Genomic DNA, 19,755 nt, shown 5'->3' with positions numbered 1-19,755 from the left:
CGGGAGGCGGAGCTTGCAGTGAGCTGAGATCCGGCCACTGCACTCCAGCTCGGGAGACAGAGCGAGACTCCGTCTCAAAAAAAAAAAAAAAAAAAAAAAAAAAAGAAAAAGTGTAAGTTGAACCTTCGTAAGTATAGTTAAGCCGGGACCTAAACTATGTGAACTTTTCTTTCTGGAGGGGGAGTGAGACTGTGGTGACCTGGAGGCGGCCCTTCCTGCACCCGGGACTGGGGAAAAAGGACGTGTTCAAGTTTCCGAGGGCAAGGGCTTTTCCAAACACTGCTTCAGAATTGGGCTCAGTTTGGTCCCCGGGTAGATGTTGCCCCTCCTGTGTGTCACCCTGGGGGAAGCTGGACACAGCATGTACTAAGGATGGGTAGAGACTGGCTGAGCGGGTGCTGCCAATTAGCAGCTCCTGGGGGAGTCCACAGACAACCCAGGGAGGAGCTCTCTATCTCCTCCTTCTTGCTGGGCTTTTGGGACAAAGATGGGGGAATAAATACAGGGGGCTTCTGGGAAAGAAAGTGATGAGGGGGCCAGGCCTCCAGAGCATGTGGGTGTCAGAATGGAGGTCTGGGGGAATCTTTGGCCTGGCACAGGGCCTGAGCTTTTGGTAAGCAAAGCCCTCAGCTCTCAGTTGCCCCAGAAACGAAGTCGGGCTCTCAGTGATGGAGTGCTGGTTCCTCTGGCTGCAAGGTATGTGGGTGGGTATACATCTGAATAACTGTGTGTGTGTGTGTGTGTGTGTGCGTGCACGAGGGCTTGAGGGTGGATGAGTATGAGCTAGGAACAGTGCATTTTCTTCTTGCCCAGACACTTGCTCTTTGGGGGCCCTGGGTGAGGAACTGGGCCACCACATGGCAGAAATGTGTGAGGGGCAGCACCCTAGGTGGTGTCCTCTGTGCCCCCAGCTACCAACTAACACGTATGTTGGCTTAGTGGCACAGGGGACAGGAGTATTTTCCTTCCTTGACCTTTAAGGTGAGCCCGATGTGGGCGGCCAGCCAGGACTTCCAGACCAGGCAAATGCTGGAGCTGATGATGCTGGGCACAGCTCATGCCAGGGCCATGGGCTTGGAGCTGGGGCTGAGGTACACAGAGGGGCCTGCAGAGGCCGGAGGGGGCGTAGGCTCCAGCTCCATAAAGGCAGAGTAGAGGGTGGTGAGTTGCAGGTCACCCAGTGCCCCGGAGCCCCCACTGCCCGGGGATGCCAAGTCACCTGCCCCACTGCCTGTCTCTGTCAGACAGGGCCCAGGGGGGAAGCTGTGGGGTGGTGGCTGGGGTGGCTGCATCGAAGATGATGTCGGGGATGAGGTCACCAGTACCAGGGGGTCGAGGGCCAAGCTGTCATCCTTCAACTGTTCCCACAGGTTTCCTAGTTGGGGGAGATGGGGAAGGAGAGAACAAGTGTCAGTGGGAGGCACCGGAGGAGTCCTGTCTGGCCCCTCTTACCCGTCAGTTTTCACACGCTGCAGAGAGCAGGGGTCAGGGTGACATGTGCTGGGAACAGACCCCAGCACTAGCTTTGTGACCCCAGGCAGTTGCTGAACCTCTCAGCCTCAGATTCCTCCTCCCATGTAGCCCAATCTGAAAGCCATTGATCTAGAAGACCTCTGTGGTTCTTTCTGGGGGTGGGCATTGCGGAGGGGTTGATGCCTGCTGGCAGCATGGATGCCAATGTTGTGCACTCGGGAGTGAACCCTGACTCCTGCCTAGTCTCCCACGGAAGGTAGATTTGCAGCCCAGCTCAAGGAGCTTCCAGCAGTGTACTCTGGACCTCATGGGATGGATGGGCATGGCTCCCTGGGTCTCCTCCACTGCAGGGCCCAGGGAATGGGAGCAGAGCCAGGATGCACACCTGAGTCCAAGGAGCAAACAGTGCTGCCACCTATGCCATGGGACCCGCATCATGGCTGGCGAGGGCCTGGGGCTCCTGCACTGGGTATTCAGGCTGCAAGCTCTGGAGAGAGAGGGCCTGACTAAACCCTGGATTGGATTTGGCCGCCTAGATTCCAGTCCCAACTCTCCCTCTTTCTAGCTAAGTGACCTAGAGTAAGTTCTCAAGCCTCTGTGTGCTTCCATGAAGCAAGGTTTAATAATCCCTCTTATCCTCTAGGCCCAGATGAGAAAGCACTTAGAGAGCAGCCAGCCTGATGCCTTATGCCTAGCAGGGGCTCAAGTAAATGTTTTTCATGTCCCACATATCTGTAGCTTCCTCTGAGGCTGGTTGAGCCCTGCTCCCCACTTCTGGACCGGGCTGAAGATCTGTGGGCACTTTTCTTTTTCTTTTTCTTTTTTTTTAGTAGAGACGGGGTTTCACCGGGTTAGCCAGGATGGTCTCGATCTCCTGACCTCGTGATCCGCCCGTCTTGGCCTCCCAAAGTGCTGGGATTACAGGCTTGAGCCACCGCGCCCAGCCCTATGGGCACTTTTCTAATAATAGCTTCCCAAACCTGGGCTGTCTCCGCATCAGGTTGGGAGCTCTCTGAGGACAGGCTGCCTCCATCAGCTTGTGAATATTCCCTACCCCTGTGCATACAGAGAGTCTGAGGCCTGGATCATCACCCTGTTCCAAACCTTCTGTGGCCAGTACCGGGGCCTGGGGTGCACTGGAATTTAGATGGGAATGGGTGGGCTTGGCCATCTGCAGAGATGGAGCAGCCAAGATGGAGTGGAATGGGTAGAACCCGCCTCAAACTCCTATCTCCAAATCTCTCCAGGGCTTGCCCATCTCTGAGGCCTTCCATTCCTCTAGGGTAGAGTCTCTCTCCTTCTGCTTTAGAAGATGAACTCTGATAAAATGCAAATGCATCTGAGAATGTTCAGACTACTGGTCACTCACAATCGAGTATGAAATAGAGCATGGAGCCCTTTGCAGTCTATCCAGAGCTGAGAGTGGTTTTTTGTTTGTTTGTTTCTGAGGCAGAATCTCACTCTGTCACCCAGGCTGGAGTGCAGTGGCGCGATCTCGGCTCACTGCAACCTCAGCCTCCTGGGTTCAAGTGATTCTCTAGCCTCAGCCTTCCGAGTAGCTGGGATTACAGGTGCGTGCCACTGTGCCCGGCTAATTTTCGTATTTTAAAATGGAGACAGGGTTTTGCCATGTTGGCCAGGCTGGTCTCAAATGCCTGACCTCAGGTAATCTGCCCACCTCAGCCTCCCAGAGTGCTGGGATTCTAGGCATGAGCCACCGTGCCCGGCCAAGAGTGGTTTGATGATGAGGTCAGTCGGACCACGTTTGGAGTACCAGGAGGAGGGAGACAGGGGCAAGGACATCCCTCTTTCCCTATTCTCTGGATGGCAGAGAGCAAGTGGGCAGCTCTCCCTGCCAGGTCCAGCCTCCTCTGCTTCAGTTGACCAGAAACCCAGCCACTTGCAGGCTGTAGCCTGGAGACTTGGAGACGATGAGTCCCACTGCCAGGTGGCCGTCTCCAGTCCTGTACCACCTTCCCTTTCCCACCCCCAGCTCACCCTGGAAGTCGAAGTCAGTGAGTGAGGGATTGATGGCATCCAGGTCAGTGCCAAGGTCTCCATCTGGCAGCAGGGTGTCGTGCACAGTCCTGGCTGGGGAAGGCTCGGCCAGTAGCTTGGCACTGTGACTGGGTGGGGTGTGGGCAGGCAGAGGCGAGTCCTGGGGGGTGCCTGGCTGGGCCCGCAGCTCAAGGTGCCCGTCCGGCTGTGGGAACAATGGCTGCGGGGGTCCAGGAGGGGCCAGGCCTGGTGAGAGGTGCAAGTATGTCTGCCCATAGCAGGAGGGTGCGTGCCCCACAAGTAGGTCCTGCAGGGGGTTCTTGCCAGGAATGGGGCCTGGAGCTGGGTGGAGTGAGTGCAGCGGCGGGGAGAGGCCAGCTGGGGGTGCCAGGGGCCGGATGGGGCCTGAGCCTGCCAGCCCAGGGGGTGGACAGCCCAGGAGCGGGGAGCCCAGCTTTTCTCTCTTGTCTCCAATGAGGCTGTCCAGCTCTTCTGAAAGGCCCAAGAGAGAAAGAACACCATGAGACCTCCCTCCTCCACAGCCTTCCCCATCCTGGAACCGTCACTCAGGGCCTTGCCTCATTCTCCGATTCTCTTTTTTTTAGCTCATGGGTACCCTGGGCCCTTCCTTGCGTGGCCCGGCCAGCCTCACCTGGCTTGGCCATGCTTTTGCGCACAGCAATGGGATCTTTCCTCTTCCACTTCTGCAGCTCCTCTTGCATCTTGTCGATCTTGGCAGGATTGAGGGCCCATAGGCAGCCCTTGCGGGAGGAACTTCCCGATTTGTTCTCCACCTTCTCGAAGCACTTGTTGAGGGATAGGTTGTGCCGGACAGAATTCTTCCAGCCATCGGGCGCTGTCTGCCAGAGCAGAGCAAGACAAGCATTCAGGCTGGGCTCAGGGAGCCAGAGCGGACTTCAGGTCTGGGTTCTAAAACACTCCTGTGCCTCCTCTGGGCATAGAGCTGCCGCCCACTCTGGGGCTTGTTGTCCTCCTCAGCACCCAGCCCTTGCTTGGTACCCTTCGGTGGTAGGGGAGGGATGAACAGGAACCCTGACCCCAAGTTATTTTCATCTCAAATCTGCCTTCATCCCACCCTCATCCCTGCCTGATCCCTCAGAGGACTGTCGAGGTGATTCGGAAAGCCAGGGCTGGTAGGTGCTACAGAGGCCTTCTGGCCCACAACACCCTCCCATCTGAAGCTCAGCCATCCCCAGTGGGTCTCCAGGCCTGTGCTTGGACCCCTCTGTGGAAGGGGGACTCACTACTCTAAGGTCTTGTGGCTGGCTTTAGAGAGGGGAATTAGGGGAAGAATGCTCCTCTCCCGGGTATGCCTTATCCCCTCTGGGACTAACTTGGGAGAAAAGAAAGATGGGCGAGGTTTGTGAGTGGGTGTGTGTGGTATGTGCATTGCACATGTGTTTGTGTGTCTATGTGGGTTTGGTATATGAAGGGACAGTGCGTATGAGCATGTGCACGCGTCCCTAAGTGTGTTTTCCTGGCATAAGCAACGTCTCCTGGCTACAGGTCCATGAATTCCTCGAGTGTGAGGATGGCCATGTGTGAGAAAGTCTGTCTGGGTGTGACTGTGGGTAGCCATGATTGTATGATGTGTGGGTGTGAGTGTTTGCATGAGTGTGCCCGGGGGGCGTGTCCTGGTGGGGAGGCCAGCCCTCAGGCGGTGGGGGGGATGCTCGTGCCAACAGAATAAACACCTATTAGGAGGCCTGGTCATGCCACCAGTGCGGTAATTGTGCCCAGGGAGGGTTGTAAAAACCATTAGGCTGACTCAGTTGGGTGAGAGGCGGTGGCGGGAGTGCCAGTGGGCCCCTGCCCGCCCACCTCCAGCTCTCTTCCAGGCTCTGTGACAGACCTGAGTTCAGCGGGGGCTGACTGTGGGTAGGGCACTCGCTCTGGCCGATGGGACTCCTTTGCCCTCATTACCTGACCCCTCCCCCTTTCAGCCCAAAGTTTCTGCTTAATGAGGGGCAGCCACTCCCTCCTCCCCAGCTCACTTGCCCCAGGGAGCAGCCAAGCTGAATCATGCCCAGCAGAACTGGGTCCTGATGCCAGCGTCACTCCAAGTGGCTGGCAGGACCTGGTGCAGCCTATCTTGGGGGCAGCTGGCCTGGGGCAGGGAGCTGGTTGAGATGACCCCCAAGGCTCCCAGGGTCACCAGGGAGGATTCCTGAGCCACCAGACCAGCCAACTTGGGATTCACCTTCGACTCCCACCGCAGTCTCCACTAGGAGTTAAGGCCACGTTGCCCCATGGGCAGAGTTAATGGGCACTGGGGCCTTTTATGGCCCCATAAATCTGTGACTTTGGAATGCCAGGGCAGCCCCCACCCCAGTCACTTCCTGTTTGGAAGAGGGATGGTCAGCACTAACAATTATGTCCAGTGGCTGGACACTTCTCCAGTCCCATGTCCCTGACTCATGGTGCTATGGGACGCCTGCAGCAGCTGCCTTGGGCATGAGTGCTGGCCACTCCAGGGTCCAGTCTATCCTCACCCAGAAAAATGATCTTCATATGGGAAGTGAGAGATGGAAAGAGGTGGGGAATCTTTGAACTAAGGAATTTCCTTAGGTGGGTCAGAGGGGAACTGTCAGAGTCAGAAGGAATCTATGTGCCAACTAATCTGACCCATTTTACAGACTGGGAAACTGAGGTTCAGAGAAGAAAGGGCCTAGCCCTGGATCACACAGGGAGGCAGTGACAGAGCTCAGCTTCCAACTCTGTCCCCCAGCTAAGGGCCCTGCCCAGGTCACCCCATAGAACCTGTCTCACAATCTGGGACCCATCCCATCCTCACAGATGCTTTCTCTCTGAGATCAAATGTAAACTCAGGAGTGAGGGAGTGATGCAAGTGGCTAACAACAACAACTAGAACCAAAGGGAACAAAAAGCAGTTAGACCTCTTCACTCCTCAGCCCCATAAAACAGGGATTACACAGCTCCCAGGAAAAATAATTAAGCCAGAAGATGGGATGTGGGGAGGGGCTGGGGGCCTGGCCAGGGGCTGGTGGGGAGGGAAGGCTGAGAGGACTGGGCTTTTCCCTCTCTCTGTCTTGGCCCCTTGAAACCCTAGAAGACCCTCCAAAAGCTTTAGGGGTTAGGGAGAGTTCAGCCCCTGACCTGTTGGGGTATCGGGGGCTGCCCTGAATTCAGGCTTTGATGCTTCTTGAATTCTGGGGATGACTCGCCTCCCTCCCTCTTTCCCTTCCAGAATCTCTGGTGGATCAACACACTTTTCCACTCCTGGCCAGACCACTCCGGCCATCTTGCCCACTCCCCATCTGACGGCAGCCCAGCGGGATAAACTTGTTTGAACATCAAGTCTCAAATTATCCCCAGGCAGGACCATAGATGATGGGGGCAGGAATCACCCCCTGGCAGGTAGAGCTGAGTTCTGGATTACTTGGGTCTCAGCAACTGCCCACTGCCTGGGTGACAGATGAGATTTGTGTCTACTAGGGCTTGGAGAAGGCACTCTTCACACGCAATCTCCGGTCTCCCCCACACCCACCCCAGGAGAAGGGGGTCTGTGCTGGAGGGTCTAGGGGGCGTGCAGAGAGGGGTGTGCAAAGCCAAACAGCTTGATCCAGTAACTGATTGCGTCTACTGTGTGACCTTGGGAGAATGGACCACCCTGTCTGATGTGTTTGTCCACCTTGGGAGAAGAGCCCCTGTCCTGCCTCTAGAGAGGGAGGTGGGAAAGGCTTCCAGAAGCCCCTTCTGTGAATGATAGAAATGAGATTCTGCCCAAGGGGTTGGGGGAGAGTCAGGTGAGCCAGCCTGGGACACTCAAAGACTGGGAAGCCCACACCCCACTTTCTGGCAGAACTGCAGCTGAGCCTGCCACCCACAGAGGCAGATCTAATCTCACCTTGGAAGGCAATGGCTTCTTCAGCCCTGATCTCCCAGCCACCGTGGCTGACCAGCTTCTCCAGCCCCACAGCGTCCCAGGGGTCGGGGTAGCAATAGTGTCTCATTTCTTCTCCAACTTTCTCTTCCCACTTGGGGTAGGTGGATGCTCCCTGACGCCCATCGGTGCTAACATGTCCACCTTCCCCAGCAGAAGGTCTGACTCCAGCCTACTGTGCAACCTTGGATGAGCTGCTTGGGCTCTCTGTTCCCCACATGAAGCCCCTTTTGTAGGAACTCTGTGCTTCTGAGGTGGAGACAAGGGAAAGCATGGTGGGGGTAAGCCCTCTCCTGGCTTTCGTTCTAATTCTTCTCCCGCCTCCAGACTGAATCCTCTGGCTCAGAGAGTCCTGGCTTGTCCAGGACTTGGGGGTGATGGGATGGGGAGGAATCTTGGGCTCACCTTGAAGTAAGGAAAGTGCTCCGTCATAAAATTGTAGATCTCGCTGACGGGAAGGCTTCCAGTTTTACTGTTCTTAAGGGCCATGAAGATGAGGATGCTGAAGACAGAGAAAGCCCCTGAGAGTCTGAATCTCTGACTGGGTCCCGAGCCCACCCCGGGCCCCCCACCACTGGCGAAAGGCTCTATGGGGTTGGAGTTGAAAGGGGAGGGAATGAGAAGGTGTCCATTAAAGTGGACATGGAAGTCAGGAATTACAGACGCGGGAGGGTCTTGCGGGATCTGAGAAACCTGGGTGGCCATCCTGGCCTAGTTACTCTCTGGCTGTGTGACATTGGGTGAATGCCTTACCCTCTCTGAGCCTCAGTTTCCTCAACTTTGAAGTAAAGAAAGTAATAGCTACCTCAGAGTTGTGAGGATGAAGGATGGTGCCTGTCACATAGAAGGCACTCATTAAACGGAAGCTGTCATTACTAGTCAGTCGTTAGCCAATTGCATAAACGTTGGAGAGTAGGGAGGGAACTAAGGTTTCTTGAGCCTCTGCAATGTACCAAGCACGGTACCTACATTCTCTTACTTAATCCTTCCAACAGCCTGAACTGCTGCCCCAAACCCTGACAAGTTTTTTCTTTTGATCTTATAAGTCTTATATTTTTATTTCTTTTTTATTATACTTTAAGTTCTGGGATACATGTACAGAACGTGCAGGTTTGTTACATAGGTATACCCGTGCCATGGTGGTTTGCTACACCCGTCAACCCGTCGTCTACATTAGGTATTTCTCCTAACGTTGTCCCTCCCCTAGCCCCCCACCCTCAACCTGACATTTTTTTTTTAAGAGGAATAAATAGAATACATAGAGGCTCAGAGGGATTAAGTAACTTCCCTGAGGTTTCACACTAGTCAGTCCCAGAGCTGGTCTTGAACTCATTTCTGCTGGACTCCAAGGCCTGCATGTGTGTCTTTCAGTGAATGACCCTGCCTTTCACAAAGCCCTTCTCTGCACTCCTGGCTGATGTTTAAGTTCCTCTCCCTTCCCCTCAGCTCACACTAGCTGATGATCCGATCCCATGTACGGCCTGACGCATATTTGGTCAAGTGTCACTGTTGGCTGGAATGAATGAAGGGACAGATGGAAGGGTCTCCCAGACAGGCTGGATCTGCTGACACTTAAGAGGCCAGCCCCAGAGAAGTCCCACCAGGTCTGGCAGATGGTGGATAGCTGAGTCACATCTGCAGGCCTCACCCCTATTTCCTTCCAGTAGAGCTTCGAGTGGGGGGCTTCCCTCTGTTTCTGGGGAGGGACAGGGAAGGCAGCAAGCATCTCCCCTAAATTATCAGACCCAGGCCCTGGGCTCTAGGAGGTGAGACCTTGGCAGGCTCACCCCAGGGCACCAGCATCTGCTGAGTCAAGCCACAGACATGACTCCCCAGGCTTAGACAAAGGATCAGAGGTGATCCAGTCTATGCCCCTGCCTCCATGCAGGAACCCTCTCTCCAGCATCTTCTGGAAGCCCACTGATATGATTTCCACCCACTGCCATTACTGGTAGACCCAGAGGATTCCATGCCTCAGTGTTTCCAAGGGCCCTCTCACTCCCCTGCTCCTGCCACCCCTGGAGTGTGAGAAATGTACCTGTAGGAATAGATGGGTTTTGGGAAGAGAGGCTGGTGCCCATCGGTGCTGGCCTGGGGTGCCATTCGCTGGTACGGATAGTGTGAGGAGCCCAGGTAGGGTACGGGGTAGCTGCCGCCACCTGGCGAGTACTGAGGAGGTCAAAAGGGGCAGAGTGATTGCCATGGTACCCAACCTTTCCCAGGAGGGCTCCCCTCCCCCATTTATATACATCCAGAGAAGGAGCTCAGGCCAGATTCTTCCCTCCTGAGTCATGGGCCCCATCACCCCCAGTGCAGAGCTCTCTGAGGGGCTGTGAGGAGATCCACACCCTGTAATTCAGGATCTCAGAGGTCTTAAAGCCCCCTTCCTCCAGCTCCTTCCTCTCAGCCCCTTAGATGCTCTGGTCGCCATGGTGACGGGATCCTGCAGGGAGAGTATGAAGTGAAGCCCTCGGCCCCTGCACCCTTCCAGGAAGGTGCTCCCGGTGCCCGTGCATCTCCTGGAGCAACTGGGCCGGAAGTGGGATGTCCAGCCTGGGTGTTTGCTGGGCACTGCCACGTTTTATGAGTTTCAGTGGCTCTTTGAAAGGGCCGGTCATGGTGGTGGGCAGGTGGGGGTAGGAGGTGGTTTTACAGCAAAGGGAGTGGCTGCGGTGCCACGGATGGTGTTTTATGGAGGATGGTGGTAGGAGACTCTGACTCCCCCAGCTGCTCCAGGCTGAAGAGCTCTTTCCAGGTCACCCAAGAGACATTTAGTGCCTGAGTCACCCTCTGTCCAGGTTCCATAAAGCCCTGGGTGTGGCCATCTTGTTGAGAGGGGGTGCAGACTGCAGAGGGCATCAAAGCGGGGCCAGGCATGGTGAGGTCATTTAAGGTCTGATGACCCCTTAGTTCTTCTGTGGCTCAATCTCTGTCCCTGCCTCAGGGACATTCTCTACCCTGGGTCAGACCATGAGCCTCAGGATAACTTTGGTGGTTCCACCCAGGCCCCTCACGGCAGAGAGGATGTCCTCTCATGCCTTCTCTTTGCTTCCCTCTATCTCTTTCTTTTCCCTGCAAAGCTGGCAGTCTGACCCAACCCCTCTCCCTTGCCTTCCTCCCTGGCTTGGCTGAGATCAGGGCCAGTGCCAGAGAGCCGGGTGTAGAACCTGCTCCACAGGCAGGGCCTGTCTCAGTGCCAGGCTGCAGGTGGATGGAGCTGGGCGCTGGGCAGCCACTTGCTCTGTCTTGCCTGGTGACTCCTGGGAGCTGCCTGGCTGCTCTGGGGCTCTTTTCTTTCTCCTTTAAGACTCCTCCATCCCATGCCAGTGTGGGGCAATTACTTGGCATCCTGTACACTTGGGAGGAGCTGAAGCTGGGAGAGGAGGAAAGGGTTGAAGATGATGGGGACTTGGAGTCCTCTGGGTGGGACGGTCCCCTAAGCCCACACTGGGTGCCCACGCTCTCTAGGCTAATAGAAGTTGGAGGCCAAGGTCACATAGCAAGATGGTGGCTGACTATACGGAAGCCCTTGTTCCTCACCCTGCTCAGCCTGTGTTTCACACCACACCCTCCTCTTCTCTTTGCCCCTCTCCCTGTCTGGGGCAGCTGTCCTCCTTCCCCTGTTTCTGGCTCACATCACAGCCCTGCCTCCATCTCAGCCCCACACTCTTACCTGAGGCCTCTCAGGCCTTGCCAGGGACTCAGACGAGCCCACCTCTGGAGGGGTGCAATTGCCTCTCTTCCCATTAACTACTCCTGCAACCTGCTGTGGCCCAGCCTAAGGTTCAGGGCCCTGCAGTCCTTACCTGCCCATCCTGGTGTACCCACACCATCACATAGACACCCACACACCACATACACACACACAATATCCTGACACCTGGGGGAAGCAGGCCCACTTGCCCCAGACCCACCTGCTGGAAGGGGGGCTGGGAGGAGCAGTACATATGCTGCAAGGGAGGCTGGTAGCAGAACATCCCAGCACCGCTCTCCAGAACTGGGGGCTTGACCTTGACCTCTGAACCCTGCTGGAAGAGAAAGCAGATGACTAGGTTAGGCCTTATTTTCTCCCTTCCTCTTTCCTGTGTCTTGAACCTTTATATAAAAGCAACCCCTACTCTGCCTCCCCCAAAGCTTATTCCTGGAGAACAACAGAGAACAGAGAAGGGCAGGGATTTTCTCAAGGGAACTCAGCAATTTAGTGGTAGAGCCGGGGCTGGAACTGACAGCAGTCCCTACGCCTCCCCTCACTGCAGGGGAGAGGCTGAGGCTGGGCTGTCCCGAGAAGTCTTGTGCTGGGGTAGGGACAGGGATCTTCTGGAATAGCACAAGGGTGCAGTGCTGACCTCACTCGACACGCCTGGCTCAGAGTCCTCAGACCCTCTAAGTAGGTGTGCAAAGGACACCAGGAAAAGGTCACGGCTCCAGAACTCTCCCTGAGGATCCATGGTGAGGGGAGCATGGGTAGTGGCCAGATAGGCTGGTCCAGCTGTGGCCCTGGGTCCCTTCTGTTTCCTCCTCTGTACAGCCCCAGGAAGCCCCAGCAGGATCTCTGGATGGGGCTGGTAGCTCCTCTCTGCTCTGACTCCTGGCCATCCCTGACACAGAGCTTTGCTTCCTGTTCCAGGGGGTCTACACAGTTGCTGGCCTGTGTGAGCCCTGTGGACGCTCTCACGCTGGGCATGGGGAGCCTGCAGCTGCTGCTAGGCATGGTGGCCAGACCCTGCCTTCCCATGCGTGAGAGGCCAGCACAGAGTCCCAGGGCCTAGTGCAGAGCTCTCCCGTGAGTAGGGAGAGGAGGGTGTGCAGCTAGGCCCTGGAAGGTGGATAAGCCCTGGAGGAGGTGGACTGTGCTTCCTGGGATTACCAGGGGCCTTGGGAAATCAGATCTGGGCCCAGAGGGGCAAATCAGCTGTGACCTCTCTCTGGGTGTGCCCTGGGGTTGTTGATGCAGAGATTGCCATAATCATAGAATCTCAGGCCTAGAAGGGCCAAGAGTGCTTGTGTCCAACCCCTTCATTTGACAGATGATGGGGCTGAGCCCAAAGAGGGGAAGCCATATGCCCAAGGTCACCCAGCAAGTCGACTGGATAGCTGTGTGTCTTTGGAGCTTTTCTCCATGTGTGGGAGGGTAAGGGTGTGAACTCAATCTCAGCCTCACCGTTTGCAGGCTAGGAGACACCTTGGGCAAGTCACTTGGCCTCTATGAGCCTTAGTTTCCTCGTCTGCAACGTGAGAATGGTGGGAATTTTCTAGAGTGTTGTTGAGGGGATTAAATGGGAGCACTTGAAAGAAAGCACCTGGTAGAATGATTGGGAGGTATTATTGAGTGGAGGTTTGGAGGCAGTAGCTGAGATGATGGTGCCCTATCTGTAGGCTGTGGTCATGTTTAAGAGGCCTGAGAAGAAGCGGTCAAAGGGTCAGAATAAAGTCCTGTTTTGGCCACACCTGGTAGGCACCCAACCACCTTCTCCATCTTCCTTCTAAGCCTTTGTTGGGGTGGCTTGGGGCTGGAATGGGGGCCTGTTTGAAAGCAAGAGGTGGGGGGGCTGGTGGGCATGTGGAGTAGGCACTGCTGAGCCTGTGCCCACTCAGGAACCTCCAAACCAGAGCTGGGGAGCAGGGAGCAAGTTCCCTTTAGCTTTTCTCTTCCCTAAGCAACAATCCCATGAGACAGGTAATGTTGACCTTACTTTTCAGATGAGGCTCAGAGAGGTTAAGACTTGCCCAAGGTCACACAGCTTATGGAGGTCAGGCTATGGAAGGACATGTTAACCTTCCAAGGTATTTCCAGGAATATACCCAGGCCCCACTCTGGGCAAAGAATGGGGCCGGGAAGGGTCCCTCCAGCCTTAAAGTCCTCTCTCAACTCTGTATGCTAAGGCTGGGGAGGGAAAAATTGTGTCCTATGGCTCCTCCCCAAACCCTTTCTCTTGGTCTCTGGAATGTGTTTTTCTTGTCACATTTGCATATGGGCGTGTAGGTCTGGCTGGAGATTCTTGACACTTAAACAAACAGAGAGAAGTCACACACTGGAATCCTGACTCAGGAGCCTCTGAAAGCTGCCAGTTTCTTTAGCTTGGCCTGCCTTCCCCCGCCCACTCCCCTCCATGCTGGCCAGGCCAACACCCCCTCCCCAGTTGACCAGGAGGTCCCAACTCTCTGGTCTTGAGTGGCAAAGTCTGCAAAGAGAAGGTGGGAATTTGGTCTCAGAGGACTGACTCTTTCTAGGCTGCTAGGAACCGGGACAGCGGGGAGATAGGACTCTCGCTGGCCACTAGTACTCACCAGGACTTGGGGGCCATGCTCCTGGCTGGGGTAGGGGAGCCCGTTACACCAGGCCTCTGCTGAGAAGCCAGGCAGGAAGGCCTCGGCCTCCGCCACGTCCACTGGGATCTCCTCGAAGGCCTCCAGCGGCCCCGGGGTCTTAAAGGAGTGTCCATTGAGGGCCAGGGTGGTCTCGGCCTCCAGGAAGACGTCTTCATGGAAAGGCCGCTTGTACGGGTGGAAGGGCACATGGCTGCCCTTGAGGAATCGCCCGGGGCTGCTTGCTGGGGCCTCCTCAAAGCCAAAGCCAGGATACTTGTCTGAGGGCGAGAGCCGGAAGGGGCCGGGGCCGGGGCCGGCTGGGCAGTGGCCCTGGACTTGCTCGGGGCCTGGTGACGCAATGCGGGGACTGTGTGGGGGTAGTGAGGGTGTCCTCTCTGGAGGGCCGTCGGGCACAAATGATGAGCAGCTGAAGCCGGCATGCTTCTGGGTAGACAGAGAGTAGCGAGCCTGTGAGTGGAGGCTGAACCAGGCCTGGGGACTGGCTGGGACCCTACTCTGTTCTGGGGTAAAGGGGTCTATGGCTGAGCTCTGGGAAGCCCCTAAATGGTGGAGAAGACATAGTCGGCTCTTGGGAGCCCCGATTTCATGAGGGCACCCTGCCGTGAAACCTGGGGTACCCCAAATCTGATGGGGCTCACAGTCCTGCCCTGGGACAGGCCAAGACTGAAGGGATGAGGAGTGACCCCTCTGGATCTCGGGGTCACTGAGGACTTGTTTGCTGGTGGAGGGGACAAGACAGACCCTAGGAGGTCCCTGGGGGCAGTAAGGTGACTGGTCCACCTGCTGCCTGGGCAGCTGCAGGCCTTGGCCTAAACCCAGGCCCGGATGCCAGGTACTTACACTCTGTGGGGCAGGGGAGCCTGGGAGGCCCGGCGCCTGCATGAGGTCCCCTTGGCGCTCGCCCTCCAGTCTGGTGGGGCCCGGCAGCGTGACGTCAGACTGCGGCGGGGGCAGTGACACCATCACCCAGTCCTGGCCTCAAAGAAAGCCGCCTGCCATGAGAGTGAAGACCAGCATCCAGGGGTGACCAACCCAGGTTCGCCACCTCCACCCCAACCCCGTCCTCGGGCTGGGACTCTGCCTCCAGTCAGCCATGTGATGAAAGAGAGAGAGGGATCCAGAGAGAGAGAGAGAGAGGGAGAGAGACAGAGAGAGAGACAGCAGAGAGAGCAGACCTCTATGGAGAAAGGGCAAAGCAAGCCAGGTAGGAGCCTCAGGAGGGGCTTGGCTGATCTCAGGCTGCAGCGGCAGAGACTGAACCAGTGAGACCCTGGCTCCCAGCTGGGCCCTGCCTCTGGCTCCTCAGGATCGGTCTCCTGTGTCTACAGCAAAGGGCCTGGCAAGGTGACCGCAGCAGGGGGTCTCCATTCAGTGACTGGGCAAGTTGGTGGTCCTGAGGGGAGAGTGAGCTGGTGTGTGGGTCAGACTCATGCTTGGGGTGGGAGCAACCGCCTGCATGCAGGTGAGTCAGCCCTCAGCAGAGGCTGGTCCTGCAGTGACCCATCAGCCTGGCTGACGTGACCACAGTGTGTAACTGGGGAGCCAAAGGTCCCTGGTTGCCTGGCGGCCCTGTGAGCCTAGCGGGTCCTGAGGATGTCACCACCCACACTGCAGCGCCTGGCAAGTGCTGTTCCACCTGTGTCCTCCAAACTCTAACCTGTGACTTTGTGCGGGCCACTGCCCCTTTCTGAGCTTCAGTTTCCCCATGAAGACCTAGGAGCTTGGGTACATGATATCGGAGGGCTTTTTCTGCTCAGACCTTCTCCAATCCTAGGGGAAACCTGTCCCTAACACAGTGGGGTGGTTAAGAGGACTCAGGCCTCAAAGCCGGGGTTAGCCCTTCCTCTCAAGCTGTGCCAGCAAAGCTCTCTGAACTTCGGTGTCATCATCTAACTGGAAGAGTGACAGGCCCTACCTCACACAGATGTTGTGAGTGTCAAACAAAATCATGCGCAGAAAGCATTCTGCACAGTGCCTGGTGCACAGTCGGTGCCCCATAAATGCCAGTTCTCATTATGAATATTATTGTGAGTGTGGCCCTCCTTTTTTTTTTTTTTGAGATGGAGTCTCTCTCTGTTACCCAGGCTGGAGTGCAGTGGCGTCATTTTGGCTCACTGCAACCACCGCCTCCCGGGTTCAAGCAGTTCTTCTGCCTCAGCCTCAAGAGTAGCTGGGATTACAGGCTTGTACCACCACACCTGGCTATTTTTTGTATTTTTGTTTTTATTTTTATTTATTTGTTTTTTTTGGAGATGGAGTCTCCCTCTGTTGCCCAGGCTGGAGTGCAGTGGCATGCTGTCAGTTCACTGCAACCTCCACCTCCGGAGTTCAAGTGATTCTCCTGCCTCAGCCTCAAGAGTAGCTGGGACTACAGGCACACGCCACCACGCCTGGCTAATTTTTGTATTTTCAGTAGAGAAGGGATTTCACTATTTTGGCCAGGCTGGTCTCCAAATCCTGACCTCAGATGATCTGCCTGCCTCGGCCTCCTAAAGTGCTGGGATTACAGTCTAGCCACCATGCCCGGCCTCTCACTCTTACTATCCTCAGCTTTTTGCCTTCCTTTACCACCTGCAAGAGCAATTCCTCTTGAATGTACTTCTCTTTGCCCAAGTGGTCTCTGATAAAAGCTACAGTTTGCTGAGGGTCTGCTCTGGGCTGGCCACTGTGTGAACTATTTGGATGGTTTTCTCGTTGGTCTATCAGAATAACCCTGTAAGGAAGGAGCATTATTGACCCCACCTTCCAGATGAGGATGCTGAAGCTTAGCGGAGTTACATGACTTGCCCAAGTCACCCAGGGGCAAGAACTCTGGTCTGCCTGACTGTAGACTTTGCACTCTGCTTATGGTTTCTTCATTGGGTGGGTGTCAGAGTTGGGGTAGGCTAAGCTGGGAGGCCAGACAGCAAGAAAAGCATGAGGTGTACACTCACCCCTTCTACCCAAGACCCCCTCAAGTCGGAGCAGGGCAGCTGTGCTGTTCCCAGGCCATGTTCTTTCCAGAGCTCTGGGAGAGAGAGGTGGCCTCACTGGCCCCGTGGTACCCAGGCTGGGGTTGGCACATCTTTGCTGAATAAACCATCAATAAACCTCATTTGACAGAGCGGGTAACAGGGAAAAGGAGGGGAGGCAATTTGCCCAAAGTCCCACAGGATTTGCCCAAAGATCCCATGGGGGATCAGTGGTGGAGGGGCTGGAAGCCGGGGTCCAGGTGGGGGCCTGGTGGGAGACTCTCCCGCCCCTTCAAGAGTCCCCACCACCCCTTCTTGACGTCCTGGCGCCTGCTCACTCCGCAATGCTAAATGTGGCGTGACCGGGAAAGCGCCGAGCTGGCCGTAACGGGACACCACAGCGGAGCAGGCATGGGGCCCGAGGTGCGGGGCAGCCCACCTCCCGCTCCGCATCACTGCCTCTTGCTCCCTGGACAGCTCCTCCTGGACAGCTCGGGCCTGCCTGGCGGCCACACCTCACCTTGGCCCAGAGCTGCCTTCTCGGGAGGTGGTGCAGTGGGCTTGGCACCTTCCCAAGGCATCCTCCAGCTCCAAATGGGAGGCTGGGGGCCCTTCCTCCCCGCCAGATGTCAGGCTTTGTAACCTGGGCAGGGTGGCCACTCTCCTCCCTGCAGGTGGGGTAGCACAATGGTTTAGAGCAAGGATTTGGAGTCAAGCCCAGCTGAATTCCAGCCCCAACTCTGTCACTTTCTGACTGTGTGACTTTGAACAAACTGTGTAGCTCTCTGTGCCTCACTTTCTGCAGCTGGGAAATGGGGCACACGGACCCACCTCACAGGGTCATTGTGAGGATGGTGTGCACAAGGTGCTGGCACAGGGAAAATGCTCAAGGCCACGTGTCATACATCTGGCCTCTGTTGGCCAAGTGTGGCTGGGCCCAGGGGCCTTTGGCCCCAGGCTCTACAGCTTCTCTGATGCTCTCGCTGCCTCAGGCCTGGCAGCCCTGGGGCGACTGGCTGATGACGAAGCCCCAGGTGGCAGCTGCCCCTGCTAGCCCTCCCTACCTGCCTGCCTTCACTCAGCCTGGCTTAGACTCCAGCACTGCTGCCCTGCAGATGTGAACCTGGGGAGGCCTCTCTGAGCTCCAGCTCAGGCGTGCACCACCTCCTGAGGGTCTGGCCTGCCCGGAATGATCCCCACAGTGTTGGCCTCGCCCCATTCTTGCACCTGTTCCCTATTCCCCAGGACATCATCTCCAGCTCCAGCCGAGTTCCTGCATGTCAGAGGCCTTAACAGAGGCTTCAGTTCACAGCCATGACTTTCACAGCCTGGCTTGGCCAAACCATCCCGCTACCTCTTCCAATCCCCTGGGGCCAGGATGAGAACCAGGGAAGTTATGCAGAGTTCAGAGGCCCACCCCTTAATTTGCATGAAGGATGCAGAGGTTCCTACTGGTCTTCAGGGATTCCTCTGGGCAGGTTTTGTAAGTGGGGACTCCTGTTTTGGTGACCATGATGCCCCTTGGTTGCAGCTAAAGCTCTATTCTACAGGTGAGGCCCAGGGAACAGGTAAAGTGACTTTCCTAAGGCCACACGGCCCAGGAGAGAGGGGGTCCTCAGGGGCTGGTCAGAAGGCCTCTGACTGGTGTTTATGAGGGGCTCCTGTGCAGCACTAGGAAAGGCTCACTGCAGGAACCTGGATGAGGCTGCCTTGGTCCTGACCCTTCCCTGGAGTAACTGGCAGAGCCCCTGAAGCTGGATGACCTGGAGTCAGGGCTGGATTTGAATCACAGGAACTGTGGGACTTTGGTTGGGCATGATGCTTAACTTCCTTCCCCATGCCTCAGTTTCCTCGTCTGTAAAATAGGACTAATAAATACATTCCTCTCTGGAGGATTAATAAAATATTGCTTGTAAATAGCTTAACACACAGTACTTGCTCAATAAATGATAGCTATTATTAATAATTAGCAGTGGGACAGAGTTTATTTAAGGCCTGAGTTATGGGCTGAGTGTGGGGGAGCATCAGGAAGGGAACTCCCCTTTCCTGCCTTCTCCTGCCTCCTACCTCCAGGTCCTTGACATTGTCCTCTCCCATTGGCAGAGGCTAAACTTCCCTCTTCCTGACTCTCTGGCCTCAGAGGTCATTTCCGCCATTCCCATGTGGTAGAGCTAGTGTCTGTAGAAACTCCTGGGGACTTACATGGAGAGGAAGGGGGTTGACTCTGTTGTTTTGGATCTCTCGGGAGGTCTCTCTGCTGGCCCCAGTGTCCTGGGGCTGACATCTGCATTCAGAAGGGATCTTTCATAGAAGTCTAATCTTTATCCTGCTTGTTCCAGTTTCAGGGAGCACTGGAACTGGATAGAATGTGTGTGCAAGTATCAGCAAATTCCAGCACAGGAGGCCCAGTCAACTCTCCTGCTTTCTCAGATTCCAGGAGCTCCTCCAGATCACTCTCATGACCTGCCCCTTAATATGGGTACCCACAAACCACAATCCACAGCCACCTGCTTCCTGGCCGAGGCTCTCACTGGCAGACTGCCCTGGCGTCCCTTTGTCGCAGCTCCACATCTGCAGTGCACTCTAAAGTTTCCTCTGCACTTTTTTTTTTTTTTTTTGATACAAGGGCTTGCTGTTGCCCAGGCTGGAGTGCAGTGGCATGACCATCACTCACTGCAGCCTTGACCTCCTGGGCTCAAGTGATCCTCCCGCCTCAGCCTCCCAAAGTGCGGAGATTACCGCGCCTAGCCTCTCTGCACTTTTGTATCTCTTGTCTCATGTTATCCTCCCTTTGCCCCGGAGGATAGGGGGCAGTGGTGTGCAGAGCCAGTTGGTAGGGGCTCATGAGAGTCAATTGTGCCCATTTCTTCCCAACTCCATGTCCAGTGAAATTGGTGGAGATCAGCCACAGTGGGAGTATTTGCCCATGGAAATTAGCAAATCCTACAAATCAGAGCCTTTTTAAACATTATGATTTATTTACTTTTGAAAGTTAACTGGTTAGCATTTACCAACACACCACTGGCAGGGGAGCAAGGTCATTAAGCCCATTTTTTAGGGGAGAAAATTGAGACCCAG

The 19,755-nt window shown here is 55.8% G+C and overlaps 1 protein-coding gene across 2 annotated transcripts in view; it reads right to left on the bottom strand.

Annotated features, from left to right (window-relative positions):
- Window positions 1-319: 319 nt before the first annotated feature.
- FOXN1 (forkhead box N1) overlaps window positions 320-19,755 on the bottom strand; it is a 31,447-nt gene continuing 12,011 nt past the window's right edge. Inside the window, exons 1-8 of one of the 2 annotated variants that reach the window (XM_025363168.1) lie at window positions 14,567-14,717; window positions 13,685-14,149; window positions 11,311-11,421; window positions 9,435-9,565; window positions 7,802-7,898; window positions 4,124-4,331; window positions 3,472-3,963; window positions 320-1,375 (exon numbers count right to left, since the gene is read on the bottom strand). In XM_025363168.1, coding sequence (XP_025218953.1) covers window positions 1,056-1,375; window positions 3,472-3,963; window positions 4,124-4,331; window positions 7,802-7,898; window positions 9,435-9,565; window positions 11,311-11,421; window positions 13,685-14,149; window positions 14,567-14,689 — 1,947 coding nt within the window. In that variant the 5' untranslated portion in view covers window positions 14,690-14,717 and the 3' untranslated portion in view covers window positions 320-1,055. Of the gene's footprint in view, window positions 1,376-3,471; window positions 3,964-4,123; window positions 4,332-7,801; window positions 7,899-9,434; window positions 9,566-11,310; window positions 11,422-13,684; window positions 14,150-14,566; window positions 14,718-19,755 lie in introns of those variants that run through there. The other variant, XM_025363169.1, reaches the window with a different exon arrangement.

The sequence above is a fragment of the Theropithecus gelada genome, chromosome 16 (genome assembly GCF_003255815.1).
Source record: "Theropithecus gelada isolate Dixy chromosome 16, Tgel_1.0, whole genome shotgun sequence".
Classification (NCBI taxonomy): domain Eukaryota; kingdom Metazoa; phylum Chordata; class Mammalia; order Primates; family Cercopithecidae; genus Theropithecus; species Theropithecus gelada.
This window is presented reverse-complemented; position numbering and strand designations above follow the sequence as displayed.